General features: G+C 39.6%; 2 protein-coding genes across 2 annotated transcripts; both read right to left on the bottom strand.

Moving 5' to 3' along the window:
- Positions 1-2,078: 2,078 nt before the first annotated feature.
- Positions 2,079-5,854, bottom strand: thumpd1 (THUMP domain containing 1). The gene is made up of 5 exons (XM_005813327.3): positions 5,214-5,854; positions 3,670-3,850; positions 3,500-3,585; positions 3,173-3,335; positions 2,079-3,076 (listed from the first exon to the last, which is right to left on the bottom strand). The coding sequence occupies exons 1-5, from the start codon at positions 5,418-5,420 to the stop codon at positions 2,754-2,756; spliced, it is 960 nt and encodes a 319-aa protein (XP_005813384.1). The 5' UTR covers positions 5,421-5,854; the 3' UTR covers positions 2,079-2,753.
- Positions 5,855-6,495: 641 nt separating this feature from the next.
- Positions 6,496-14,640, bottom strand: eri2 (ERI1 exoribonuclease family member 2). The gene is made up of 9 exons (XM_014474220.2): positions 14,533-14,640; positions 13,414-13,478; positions 13,229-13,309; positions 12,998-13,125; positions 12,756-12,918; positions 11,580-11,680; positions 10,740-10,821; positions 10,566-10,654; positions 6,496-9,335 (listed from the first exon to the last, which is right to left on the bottom strand). Exons 1-9 carry the CDS (start codon positions 14,622-14,624, stop codon positions 7,965-7,967), a joined length of 2,172 nt encoding a protein of 723 aa, XP_014329706.2. The 5' UTR covers positions 14,625-14,640; the 3' UTR covers positions 6,496-7,964.
- Positions 14,641-14,994: the final 354 nt, after the last annotated feature.

The raw sequence follows: 14,994 nt of genomic DNA, 5'->3' as shown, positions 1-14,994 counted from the left end.
TTTGGCCTTAGGGCTTGGGTGGGTCATTATCCAGCTGAAAGACTTGCTGACAAACTATTTTTAGTTTCACTGCTAGAGTTAAGAGTTTTATTCCACATGTCGTAGTATTTCAAAGAATTCGTGACCCTGGCAGCATGGGCGGAAAGCAGGGCCGGCCTAAGGCATAAGCAAACTAAGCAGCCGCTTAGGGCCCCAGGGCCACTAAGGAGCCCCCTCAGTGGAGCTTTTTTTTTTTTTTATGGTTTTTTTAGTAATAATTCTGTCATTATAATATCCAAAAGACACCATTTCACTATGAACTGATTTGTTTTTACAATAATATATATTTGATAGTGTATGTAGAAATCATTATTTTATAGATAAAAAGAAAAGAAAATGCTCTTGGGGGCCCCCGGTGGCCGCGGTAGGTCCCGCACGCTTGTTACATGAGCTGCCGTGCAGAGAGCATCCAAACGTCCAAAGCTCCTGTCAGAAGTTAAGTAAGCAAAACAATGTCCCAGAAAAGGACTTATCCTTCGGGGAGGGAGAAAAGAAAGAGGAAGAATAGAAAAATGCAAAGATAAAGAATTTTTAAAAAATGTGTCTTGGTAATGTAATGTAATGTAATGTAAAAGATTTGTAAAGCTGCCAATAGAAAATTAGCTCGATGGCGACCTGGAACAGTTCAGTTCAACAGCCCAACATTTCTGCTCGGGTCTTTGTGTTTGTGTGAAACTGAGTTTAAACTTTAAATGAGTTGATTCTCATGGTCGGCTCTGAATATTTCTGAGGTATTTTTGGCTTCAAAACCCTGTGTTTGATCACGTTTAATAACAATAATTAAAACTTCTCAATGTTTGACATTGTCTAGCAGAATGTTTTTAGGTCAGGCTACATGGCTGCTACATCGATGAGCTGCTCTAAGCTGTAGTTGGGGATTTGCTGTTTGCTGCTGAGCAAAATCATTTTGAGGCTAAAACAAACATTATTTTTCTTCTGTTAAAATCATTTGAAGGCTCAGAATCAGTCCAGTACCAATCCACATTCTCAGGGGAGAAAGACTCACCTGGTATAAATAACATTTTTAGCCATTGGAGTAATGCTTAAGAGAAATTTATTTAATCAAAAAAAAAAATGTCATAAATATGTGTGTAGGGCTGCACTGATTGCAGTTTTCTGGCTGATCCCCAGTTACTGGTCTTTAAAAAGCCTGACCTGCCAATTTTGATTTTGGCTGGTATGAATTTCTTTTGTCTGAAATGTTGCTAAATGTAGCAAGAAAGTCACTGAGTTTGGAGCGACAGTGTGGTGAATATTGTTAACTGTAAACGTTCAGACCTGATCTGGTGGGTCTGTCTGTCAGTCAAACCTCTCACTGTAGAGCAGACGAGGACAGAGACTGATTTTTAAACCTTTACTGACAAAGATAAGATCAGGGGATAAGATGGGCTTCACATGTAAGTATCGGCCAATCATGATCCCCCCAAATGAAGGAAATCGGCACCCAGAAATCGACTGGTCGATAAATGTATCCTATATTATACATGTATATAATGTAAACAGCACTGCCAGAGATGCAATAAGTTTATAGCAGGTGTGTGAATGATCTAGCGGTCGGACTGCTGATTGCAGCCAGTCCACATTATTACCAGAACTAGACGGCCCCAAAACCAAATTTTGCGTAGGGCCCCATGGAGGCTTGTGCCGGCTCTGGCGGAAAGTGTTTCCTTTCAGCCGTTACAACGGTTTAATCAGCTATCATGTAGCAACATGTTTTTCCGAGCCGCCTTTAAACGCAACTCGAGTGCACCCACAGGCCCCAGTTCTACACCTGTGGGTGGGGCAGTGCGGCCCGACTGTGTTAGAAACATGGCAGAAAACTAGCAAAAGCTGACAGTCCCCCCCTGACAAACCAAGTAAATTGTAATGCTGTCGAATTCAGACAATGTCAGCTAAATGATTACATTCATGCCAATATCACCTTAGGCTTGTTAGCAAGAAAGGCTACTAATTTTCTCCATATACGTTCTTATCTCACTTAAGCCTGGGCGTTTGTCTTTGTCTTCTTTTGAGTTTAAAATAAGAAAAACATTAAAGAAGCCAGTCAAACACAGAACTTTAATTTGAGAATTAAGAAAGAACTACAAAGGGTAGACGGGTAATTCTTGTAATCTACATTTGTAAAGGTACCATTATGTAATCCTCCTGTTTACGTGTCATGTGGCCCAACTTGCAATTATTTGAGTAAAAAGATCTAAATTAGAAACTGAAATTCAAGATATAAAAGGGTCAAAGGTGCAACATTTCATTGCAAGAAACTGGACACTTGCCCTCATCAGTGAAGTTGCTTACAAGTCTGTGATTTGTCTTCATATATTAACTAAAAAAAAATGTCCCAAAACATTAAGTTACATTATTATCTTTCAGACTATTAACAACCAGGGCGTTTTGATTACGACGGAATATTTGGGCCATGCTAAGACAATTTAAAACAAATTTAAGAGAATAAAGACATCATGAGAATAAAATCATACGAGAATTAAGTCGTAGTATTGTGAGAATAAAATCCTATGATAATAAAGTTGAAATGTTGCAAGATTGAAGTCATAAGTTGTAATACTATGACTATATTCTCATAATACTACAATAATTTATTTATATTTTTTAGAATGGCCCTAATACTCCGTCGTATTACACAACTGTTAACAGTTAAAAAAAAAAAAAAATCACACTTAAACATAAAGAAACTGGCTGATTTCTTTGAGTCTGAGCTCTTATTCTCCGCCACCTTCGTCCTTATGAACCTCCTGCTCTTCGTTCTGTGCTCCAGTTTTCTCCTCATCTTCTGCAGCTTCCTCCTCCTTGTCCTTCTCCGCCTCCCCTCCGTTGTGCTCGTCTCTCTGTTCGGCCGCGTTCGCGTCGGTTTTCGTCTTGGCCGCGTCCTCTTTTACCACTTCCTGAACATTGTACTTCCTGTACAGCGTATAGTCTCTGGCCACGCTGACGCAGCACACGGCCTTGATGACCTCCACGATTATCGTCAGTTCGGGGTTCGTCAGGTCCACCTTGTTTTTCGGGTTCAGCTTCCCAACGAGGCCTGCGGCGGCGGTGGTGGAAAGACCCAAAGAGAATTTTCGTTTTTAAAAATCGGAAAACTGCCGATTCCAAGATGCCGCGGCGGATCTGAACGCACCTGCGATGGATTTGATGATTTCCTCTCTCTTGTTATGGCTGCTGTTTCGGGCCTTGAAGGCAATCTGGTAGGTTGCACTGTGTGGCGTTTTGAACCAGGGCTCTAAGAAGACAGTCAGGTATTTCAGCATGTCTTCCTGGAACGCCTTGCACGTTCCAGTTACCTGCAGCAGACAAAACGAAAGATCAGACACAACAAATCAAATGACGAAAAGAACAAACGACGGCAGACTTTATATCCAACATAAAACTGTGCAGAAATTGTTCTTCATCTTTCATATAACTTCTACCACAATCAATATATTCAGATTATACGGCGTCTTCTCACTGGGAGCATCCGGAGGATCACTCGTGATTTCTTTTTCTTGGTGGAGTGGAGGTCAGACAGAATGTGATGAACCAATTTGTCAGGTTCTGTAAAAGGAAAATAAAACGTTAATTAAAAACCCTAATGAAATCTAAAATAAAACAAACGTTCACCGTTAATAGAAAGCATACCCAGACTGTGAGTTCTGATGAAGATGACATTGTTAGCGCCGCTCTCCAGGGCCTGGAAGCGCCTCTCCCGTTTGCCTGCAGACGACTGAAGCTGTGCGACTTCCTTCTTCAACGCCACGTCTACATCTTCTTCTTCGGCTTCTTCTTCCTCACTGCTGCTGCTTCCTTTGTTGTTCTGAAGCTGCAAGTTAAGAGTGAAACTTTGTTCAGGCTGAAATAATCTGTCTTATTCATTACTTTATCTGTGTGAAACACAAAAACGGCCTTTCAAACTTTGGCAAAATATCCTTCACTGAAATGGAAACACTTTTTTCGCAAAGTGTTGCTCACAGGTGTCACGTGATCAACAAGCCGGATGTCACTACTGGCAGAAACCACAAAGAAGACAGGAAGTAGTTGATTTTTTTTTTGTTTTTCAGACAATGTGCATCTGACTCCACCACTGCATCGCACAGTTCATGAAAACTCTCTCATTCCAACGTGTTGAAGCCATAAATCTTCTGTAAAATTACTAACTACAATTTCCCCAAAAAGCTGCATATGCAGCCACTCCCAAGTACAAGGAGTTTGTCGCTCCAACGCCTGAATAAGACACCGACATCTCCTTAAATCACAGGTGTCAAACTCCAGTCCTCGAGGGCCGCTGTCCTGCAGTTTTTAGATGTGCCACAGGTACAAAACACTGGAATGAAACGGCTTAATGACCTCCTCCTTGTGTAGATCAGTTCTCCAGAGCCTTAATGACCTAATTATTCTATTCAGGTGTGGTGCAGCAGAGGCACATCTAAAAGTTGCAGGACACCGGCCCTTGAGGACTGGAGTTCGACACCCCTGCCTTAAATTATGAATATATCTTATGTAACTGTTTACATCCATCGCTGCCATGATTTATAGCGACTTAGCGCATGAACAAGCTTGTATGTGATTTTAATTTCATTTCTAATTTAATGTTAACGCCGCAATAGCAAAATTATGTTTTTTTTTTCTTTCAACATTGGCAAAGTATTGACAAAGATTTGTGCACATTTGTAAACACAGCTACAGATACCATGGTCACTGAACCAGCTTTTGACGCATTGGGCAGTTGGCGTAGGGGAACAGCCCTGCTGGAAAATGAAATCACTCTTCAAGAGTGAACACTTTTTCCTTCCACTCAACTTTCCAGTCATTTTTTTTAATGGAACCATAATCATCAAAATCGACAGAAAAACACTTATAATATATATTGAGATTCATTTCGTACCAATTTAGTAAAATTACATTTCATTTGACCTTATAATTTGTTCATGCAGGATGTAGAAAAACCTCAAAAGAAACGATAGCAGCATCAGGGAATAGAAAAGGGGACTGAACTGGATCCCCGTTTAAAGGATTTTCTAATCAAGTCTGATCTGGTTCAGCCGGGGGAGAGAATAAACAGCCAGCCGTGAGGTTAGCTCACCAGCAGAGGGAGAGCACGCAACAGGGACCGAGCATTTGAACGTGCAGTTTCGCTTTCTTTAGTAGCCAACGGAATTAAAACGATTCACCACAGCCAGTCTGACCTTCTCTGGTCCGTAGAGCTTGTCCGCGTACTCGTTGAGCAGGTTGAAGGCCTCCGCGGTGCACTTTCTCTCGTTCATGTTGCAGGTGATGAGGATCCCCTGCATTCCCACCTCCAGCTCCCGGGAGCCCTTCCACCGCTTGCCCTGCTGACCGGACACATAGCGCTTCTTGCTCCGCTTTCTCGACTCGTTCTGCGCGGCTGACATGTTATCGACGGGCTGCCCCCTCCCAACCCCCCCAACAGACGCGAGGTGGAAATATTTTTAACCTCCGCTAGGCTCTCCACCGACAAGGCTACCGTCAAGGTTCCGGTTCTTCTTCTCCTCCGGGTTTTGAAGCTCCGCAGGCTAACCGGACCGCAGCTTCCCACCGGATCTTTAGGGTTCGGTGAGAAAAATGGATCAAACACGAGCGGGTTTCCGTTCTCGCACGTGTTCAGGTTAAAACCGTCAACTAGCTGGATCGAGTCACAACATTGCACGTTTGTTGGTTTGTCCTCTACGGCGTGTCAGGAAGGACGAAAAGACTCATCGACCGAAGCAAAAAAAAAAAAGGCGAACAGGAAACGGGACACCGAGTAAGCTGGGGGGAAAGTGAAAAAACTTAAATTAAAGTTAGTATGAGTCAGAGCTGTACGGAGCCCCTAAGGGGACATGGAGAGAAAAAAAAAAGGAAAGAAATCCCGACTTATTATCTCGAGATCCCGACTTATTATCTCGAGATCCCGACATTTCTGAAAAATCGCGAGTTACTTTTTTTGGGGGGAAAGGCATGTTTTTATGCGGTAAACGTGGGGGAGTGTGTCTACATTGATTATGGAGGACGACTTATATCATTTTCTGCGGTCCAGAGATGTCCCAGAGGAGGATATCATGCACATGCAATTTAGCGTACATCCATCGGTAACCGTGAAGCTGTCCAGAGGACTGTAGCTGGTTATTAATGAATTCTACCAAAACTGCCAAGTCGGAAAAGGACTTGCGCCGAATGAGTCCCCGCGCTCTGAAAACTCTCTTCAGATGTCTCTCACTAATACTAAATCCATGTCTGCTGTCAAGCACTGATTTAATGTGTTTATACTCAAGCCCAAGCTCGAAATAAAAATCTATATATCTACCCCCACAGATCTACATAACGACTGTGATTAGGTCGTTATGTACTGATGTCGGGATCTCGAGATAATAAGTCGGGATCTCGAGATAATAAGTCGGGATCTCGAGATAATAAGTCGGGATCTCGAGATAATAAGTCGGGATTTCTTTCCTTTTTTTTTCTCTCCATGTCCCCTTAGGGGCTCCGTAGAGCTGGGTAGAGTACCCCAAAATATTTTTTATATAGCCATCCAAGAAATACTCAAGTAAAAAAAGTATTTGGTAAAGTCTACTCAAGTACTGAGTAACTGATCAAAATATCAATTAATATGTAAAAATTACATAATCAGATGGACTAAAATATGAAGTTGAGTGGAAATTTTGTTGTATTTTATGGACCAACTATGACAACCTGGTCTTTGTTTTCATACAAGATGGTGGACATTTTATTTAATCTAACTGGAAAACCAAGTGGAAGAGATTTTATATCCTCCAATAATTAACCACAGGAGATAAAACTGTTATTTGTGTTAAAGACAAATATTAGTGACTGAAACAGACAAAACTGCTTTTTAGTACTTTTTTTTTTGTTTTGGTAATTTTATTTTCATATATCTTGTATTAAAAATCATCAACATGTGCTACTTGTGTTTTAAAATACATGACTTCAAAAAAAAAGTATTCTGTGTTAGCATAAGATTTACAAAGCAACATACTTTTTGTCTTTGGCCATTTTGGATATTTCTTGTGGTATAAAAATGTTCATGGTTGCATATAATCTACACTCCTTTCTTAGAACTGGACAATATATGGAATAACAATCATTAAACTTTCAACTTGGGCAATATTACAATCACAAAAGCCATTTTTGGAAGGATAATACAGCTTCATAACCCAACCATTTCCAGACAGAGACGTCAATGACTTTCTTAGGTGTTTTTCCAGATTTACTTTTTCAGATCTTTTTACTTTTTAAAAAAAAAAAAAAGGAATAAATCATAGCTCTTTCATAACTCAATCCTGGTCTTAAAAGACGGGGTCCAGCTGGACTGCTCAAGGTTTTGACCCTGCATGCAGTCTGTATGCGCTTTTACTAGGGTTTTTGTGTGTGTGTGTGTTTTTGGGAACTGACAGGACAACCCACCCGCTTCCCCACTGTCCAACTGTGATATCTGCTGTGCTCTTCCTAAGCGTCGAGCTCTAAAGAAATGACCGCAAGAGGACTAATACTTTTTCACATTCGGCCTCACAAGCACAAATATGTGCTTCAAACCAACCTGGTTTTTATATTTGCCTTTATTAAAATATTACTTAATTTTTTTTCTGGGTTCAAGTTATGTTTATCTGTTATTGAAATGTGTTTAGTGATCTAAGACACTTATGACAAAGCACTGCGAATGTTCACTACAGAACTGCTACAACTCACTTTGGTCATCAAAAAAAAAAAAGACCAAAGTGAAAAATGGCTACAAAATAACATTTTTAACCAAAATTATTAGTTGCATGTTTCTCTAATATTGTGCAGCCCTATTGCTTCTGTCTGCAAGGTTGTTTTTTTTTCTTTTGTAACTCAGAAGTCCTCATCTTTTGGCTGGTAAATACTAGTGGCACAGTGACTGAGGAGCTACAAAGAGCATGCGCAGCTGCTCCTCCGCCCGTTCAGCAACTTTTTCTCTGCGGCCGCCTGTATGGAAGTGCAGAGTTGACCTGACAGAGTGAAGACCCAGCAGCAGGGGGAGCCACTGAGCTGCTCTTCGTGAACGCAGACTCCCATTTAAAGAACCCGCAGCCTCTCTCTTTGCCCCCCGAGCGGCGAACCGGACAGCAGTAGAACCCCCGCCCGTGATTCGGACCGCCGTTTGACACAACCTGCCGCCTCGCACGGCGACCACAGGCGCACAAAGGGGAGGTGACCTTTGAACCCTTTGCTGTGAGAGCCCCACTGAGCCGTTTGGCACAGGAGAAGGGTATGTTTGTTGGCAAAGAGGACAGGATGCTTCTGGGTGGATGCAAAGAGCTAGACGTAGCAGGACGAGGAGTTTGTGGATCAGTATAAATAGTAAATGAGGATTTCAGAGGTTTTCTGTGTTTCGCAGTGGTTGGTTTGGGTCTCGTGGTGGATGGATTTGGAGTGGAAGTGTTTTCAGGCAGAAAGGGGTTGGTTAGAACTGGAGAGACCTCGTGGTTTTGATTATTTTTACGACATGTATCTAACCTTGAATGTCCATTCAGTTTGCTCCAATTAACAACTTTCGGCACAGCAAAACATTTCTCTGACTGTCTGCTTGTCGATTTGTGCGGTTCTTCACTTGAATGATGAAAGACTTCAACATTTGAATTGACAGATTTCCATGCCATCGATGAATCTCGAGTATTATTCGGTACGTTTGGGTTTTCTGTTCTCTCGCGTTGTGAAGCGAGGGGTGCTTCGGGTGAATGATCCATTCCGTCCCACTCCTGACATCTGCCGTCGTCATCTGAAAAGTAGCCAACCTCTCCACCTGAGATTGTATCCGTTTCAGTCTGATCGGATACCAACACCACGTCATCGTAAGAACCGCACCGCTCATTCGTTTCCACCTGAAGGTCTCGCTCCTCTTCGTCCACAGGAAATGTTTTGACGACGTGAGGTAGAGAGGAAATGGAGTCAACAGTGGTGGAGAACAGAACATGGCTGCTGCTTCTGTTACGGCGTGGCGAGCTGCAGTTTGACGGAACTGTGGACAAAAAAAGACAAGGAGCAACATGTGCTGTCACTGATTTGTCGGTTTGTCCCTTTAGAGGTGCTGTTGTTGCGTTCAACAGGGTTTTTGGTGATATTAGGCTGTGACACGTTTGACCCGAGCTTGAACTCGGAGGCTCCCCATGAGGAGGCCATTTTTGACGAGCTTTCAGTGAAATATTGGACGATGATGAGCTCCTGCTGCTGTTGAGGAAATCTGCCTTTTTCCTGGCGTCATTCTGTTTTTCTTGCATTCTTCCTGAAGGAGGGACGTTTTTATTGAAAAGGGATTTGACCATCGATGGAGTCTGTGGGAAAATAAACCAGATAATCGGTTAGTTAAAAAAGAAATTCAAAATATTCTCTTAAAATTTCAGCTCAACACTTATAATGGTGCAAGTTGTCACATTTAACCTCAAACTTTAAAGTATGTTATTGGGACTTGATGTGATTGATGACAGACCAACACACAGTTGTGGCTAAGCCTGTCGCAATAAGCAATTAATCAAAAGATACAATAAAATGAAGTCAATAATTAAAATTCTCATGATTAATATTTTTTGAGTAATTTTGTTTACAGAAATGTTATAATCCATTGTATTTATGGTTTGGGTTGTATATTTTTTTATTTCTGTTTTATTTATTACTTTGGTTGTGGTTTTATTTGGGATATTTCAAACATATTCCAACTCAGGTGCCCTGTGTTCTCTACAAAATGAACGTTTATTGGTTTTTGAGCGGGCAAACTTGCATTATTATGCCGTCAACATATCATTTGAAAATAGTCTCAAACCAACAAGCTCATCATTTACCGCAATAACTTGTGGGACAATTTATCGTCCAGAAAGATTTGTTATTGTGACAGGCCTAGTTGTGGAGAATTATGAGTAATGAGGAAAGATGTTGTGCGTTTTATAACGGTAAGTTTACTCCGATACCCCCGAAAAACATCCACTGCAACCAATTTATTATCCCAAAGATAGAAATATTTAAATTTTAAATCTTTTTCACAAGAATGTCCTGGCCTAACTGTCTTTAGAAATGATCTCATCAGGAAACAGTTGGTGTGTGTACTTTAAAGTGTAACAAAACCCCCTGAGAAAGAATAACCCGTTTGTAGACAGTTTTTGGAAAAAAACCCCAAAAAAAACAACCAAACTTCCATCTAAGAGGGCGGAGCCAAGAAACACTCAGGTGCGTGGCCAGGTGTGGGATGAACAGGTGATGCAGAGCTGTGGTCATTACATATTTTGTTCTGTGACAAATTTGAATGTTGATGCTCACAGATGTTTTTCAAAATAAAGCTTTTAAACACACTGTACTGTTATTATCTCCCAGTGTTTTCTTTCTGTTTTCAAGCACATAACTTTAGAAAGAGGAAGATTATTCTTCATCATTTTCTGAAGTCAGTTTATTGATTATTTCAAATTAAAAACATGAGATCACAAGATTTCAATATTTTCCACATAGAAAAGCCTAAATGCTAAGGAATCTGAGGAGCCTGGGTTCTTTCAGGACGTCGTTGGGGGCCCACTCACCCTCTCCAGGCTCCGGGTGGTCTTCAGCACACATCCGTCTCTCATCATTCTGACGGCCAGACGAGCTGTATTTCGAGCATCATCTAACCCTGAAATGCAAAGAGACACGAAAAGAATGTCAAAAGGACGCAAAAGTTTGAAAAGGCTGAACTAAAGAAATGTCACTTTTGGTACCAGAATGTTCTCTCCCAGAAAACTGTATCCCCAAATCTTGAAGTGCTCCGTTCAGGCCTTTGGGTTTCCGGCTGTAGAAGAGCTGGAGATGAAGAAAGAAGTGAAGAGCAGTGACATAAATAGATAAGGTTCAAATTCATCTATTCTGTTATAATGCATAAAAAATAGGAATGCAGTGATCCACTTTCCACTTCCAATACTGATACAGATATCTGAAATTTATCTTTGGCCGATTCCAACCCAATACAGACAAACAGGGCTGAACTGACTTGAAACATTTTTTTTTCCTCCAAACACAACCATAAATGTACTGAATTACAAATTTATTTGATAACCCTGCACCAGTATTTCACTTAAATACACCAATAGTTTCACAAGTTTGGTCAAAAATAACTTTAATTTGTTCAGTCACTGTTGGGATTTTAACAGCCATCGTAAAATAAATAATAAGGAAACTGACAAAAACAATAGGTTGATTAAACTGCAACAAACCTTCCTTCTAAATGACTCAGAAAGTGAAATTTGGAGTTTTCAATCTAATGTAAAATAAACAATAAAACATGATGTTGCTCAGAGCACAAAGCATAGAATTAGATTGAATAGATCTGTCCTGATGGATCAGGCACACCGTCACTGATCCCTGATCCAGAATTTTCTTTCAATATCAGGACAGAAACAGAGATTAACATCGGATCGGTGCATCTCTAATAAAATAATAATGTTTTACCACATAGTTCAAGTTAATATAATACACTTCATATCTGCCGCATTAACCGGAATATTATAAGAAAACATCCCCAAACAGTGGGGACGTTTGGGAATGGATGAGCTGATGGTTACCCTGTATGTGCTTCTCAGGTCTATCCAGCTGCTGAGAACATCTGGTTTATGAAGCTGTTTGCGTTTGCACTCATACTGCAAACAAACGCCAAGATCCCAGTCTGAAAACACAACACAGATGATTCCACTTTAAATGCTTTTAGCTTTATGAAAGATCGGAGACATTTTCAAAACACAAAAATGCAATTGCTAACAGTTTAATCATAAATATAGTGGTTTTAAAAGGCACGTTACATTTCACTGTTTGGTTTTGTGATTTTCATAAGAGCTGCAAAAGCTGGCATTTACAAACTATCTTGGGAATAAATATGTTGTGAAATTTCCTCCTTTTATGTAAAGCTTTATGCAAAACAGTCGCAGCAGTATTTTTAATGTGATGATGCCTTTTTTACCAGGAAAGTTGAGTGCTTGATATTTTCTATACATTTTATTTTGTATTTATTTTCATTTACGCATTTCATTTTTGTTGATTAACTTCTTTTAGGGTAGCCAGAGTTTATGTAACCATAACACACCAATAATAACAACCCTCTATTACTAAACTCCAGCAGAGAAGAAGCAAGTGCCAAAAAACATTTTTTTAAATCACATTCTGATGTAAAGGTGTAAGTGGAGCCCCCTAGGGGTCCACTAAAGTATAGGTGGATGATATTTTTAGGGATAGAAAATGAAGTGTGGAAATACATTTCCCCCCATATTTCCTTTTCCATATGTAAGAGAAATATTTTTGATTAAATGTCATACTTATCTCTAATGTGTATGATGCATATATATATATAAATAAAAAAACAGAAGCTAGGTTGGAGACAATGAAGAAAATAAGAAGGATAAAACTAAATGGGAAGAAGGAGATGAATTTGAAGAGAAAATAACATGTTAGAAAAGGAGAGAAATAATGCATAGAAACAGAAAACACACTTTTTTGTCAAGATTTTTTACAATTAAAAAACAGAACAGAGAAGGAAATACAAAAATAAGGGCAGAACTTTAGACAACTGGGTAAAAGACAAAGTTTTGAACTAAAACATTTTTCCAAACTATTTCTAATTTCCTTTACAACACTTTTTCCATTCTTGCAAACAAGAATTAAAAATAGAAAGAAAAACCTCAAATCAAATTCCATATTATTTCAGATGGTCCCAGCCGGCCCAGGTGCCGTGACGAACCGACTCTTACCTGACCAGGTGAGGAAAGTGCAGAGTTTCTGGGACTCGTCGGAGGCAGAACACGCCTGCTGCTTGTTGGGAAACATCACTCCCTTCTCCAGCCGCAGGTTCTGCACCCAGCGGTTGAACCGAGAGAGGCAAATCTGAAGGGGAACACCGGCTTCTACTTGCACCTATTTAGCGAGCGAAAATCAAGCAGTCAGGCGTGTGTGCGAGGATGTTTCTGTATGTAAAAGCGTCCGGCGTCACTACCTGTGTGATTCCAGTAAGCTCAGTGCAGAACTCGGAGAGAACAGGATGCTCCTGAGGTTGAACGTACGTATGAAACTCAGACTCGACCTCCCCTGAGGATGTGTCCAGTAGGACAGCAGGGAATTCAACTGCAGGGAGGAGAAAAGGAGATGGACTCAAGTCCACACAAGCAAACGCAGAGGAAATCAAATTGTATCAAATCAAATTGATAAAAATGCAACCAATACTTACTGATTTCCTGACCGTAGTTATTTTTCTCTCTCCAACAAGTAGACTCAAAGTCGATCACAATCAAGTATGAAAATATCTGATCTGGAAGAAACGAGCATTCATATAAAATAAATACATAAAAACAGTCAAGAAAATATGCTTGCTTGTCTACAGTCTGGGCAAATGAAGTTTAAAATAATACTCACTTGATTTCACTGGTTTCTTCAAACCAGAGGCGGACTGACTTCGCTGCCTCAGTAATCCCAATCTCCTTTTGCAGGAAAAAAGAATTAATAAAAATAAAAAGTAACTACAGAAATTTAACAGAGATTTGTGTACAGTGAAGTATCACGAGGCAGGTTTATTCAAAAAATAAAAATAAAAAATCCATACACACAATTATTCGATGTGATTCCTAACATTTTTTTAAAGCCAAAACAGAAAATGTAAGAACAAGACGTAGGTTACAAAAACGTATGTGAAAAAGAAAGATGATGTAAAATACTAAATTAAAACAACAAAACAAAAAGCTCACAACTGATTAGATATCCATGGTATACCCAACGGAAATTAGAACTACAATATCACGCATTTATTTTAAAATTCATTTATGAAGTCCTACTCTTAACTTCTATTCTTGCACGTATAAATTTACTTTGTACTTTAGTGAATTTTATATTGTTTTTTTAATTATCTGAACCTTGTGTGCTTTTTGGCCTCAAAAAACAGAATTTATTTTAAGGGACTTCCTGGTAAAATACTGGTTGAATAAATACATTTAGATGAAAATTTGCTTAATAATAATTGATCATACCAATTCAAAATCGAATCCGCTGAAAACAAGACCACACACACACAGTTTCTATTGTGGTATCTTCAGTCATACGTGTCTTCATTCACGTTGTATTGATAACATGGCAGTATTACACTTCGTATGCCTTTAAATTCAGCTCTCGCTGAGGTTTCTGGCGTGCTCTGTACTTAATTTAATTGAACTCTAATTTCTAACCTTACACTTTTGGAAATAAAAAAGAATGATTTCTGTGTTTTATGAACAGAAATCATTGTCCGTTCCATTTGTCCTTGAATAAAACAGACAAAATTATACCCTCGTGTCACGCTGAGCAATTACAATGCTGATTCTGTCAACAATAACAAAAGCCCAATTGGAAACATACCATAAAATGAACAGTGCACTTTTTTGAGAAATAATATTAATCTTTAATGCCCTTAAAAGTAGGAAACCTGAATATTGGAACTATGCGGTGACGTTTCTTTGTCAAATTGTGTTAGCTTTGGGGGGGCTAATGAGTTAATTCACTTACTTTGCTAGTTTTCTTGTAGCCATATCGGTCATTTGATGCAAATACGTTCCAAATTTTATTATCGCAACGTAAATAGAGACTTCTTCCTGCATTCCATGAAAACTCAAAAATTGCCGCTGTTTTTTCAAACATTAAATAATCATTCTGAGCTCGATTAGTTTGTTCTGTAAGGCAGTGACGTCGAACGCAGAGCTGCAAGGGAAACAGCCGAAAGTCTGAAAACATGCATTTCCGGTAGAGCGTTTTACTTCAAAATAAAAGCACAATTGTTATCGTAATTGTAAGATTCATGCTAAAAAGAGTGAAAACATGGGGAATATTTATTAATCTGAATACGACAAAAGACAGAAAAAACTTGATTAACCGTCCGAAAATCTTAAAATCATCCAGTAAAAGCAAAGTGGAAACCCAATGGTAGTTTATTCTGAAAGGCAGTTTTAAGAAGTTGTCACCACTCACCCC

Source organism: Xiphophorus maculatus, chromosome 5, assembly GCF_002775205.1.
Source record: "Xiphophorus maculatus strain JP 163 A chromosome 5, X_maculatus-5.0-male, whole genome shotgun sequence".
Taxonomy (NCBI): Eukaryota; Metazoa; Chordata; class Actinopteri; order Cyprinodontiformes; family Poeciliidae; genus Xiphophorus; species Xiphophorus maculatus.
The sequence above is the reverse complement of the archived record's forward strand: the minus strand, read 5'-3'. Positions and strand labels throughout refer to the sequence as shown.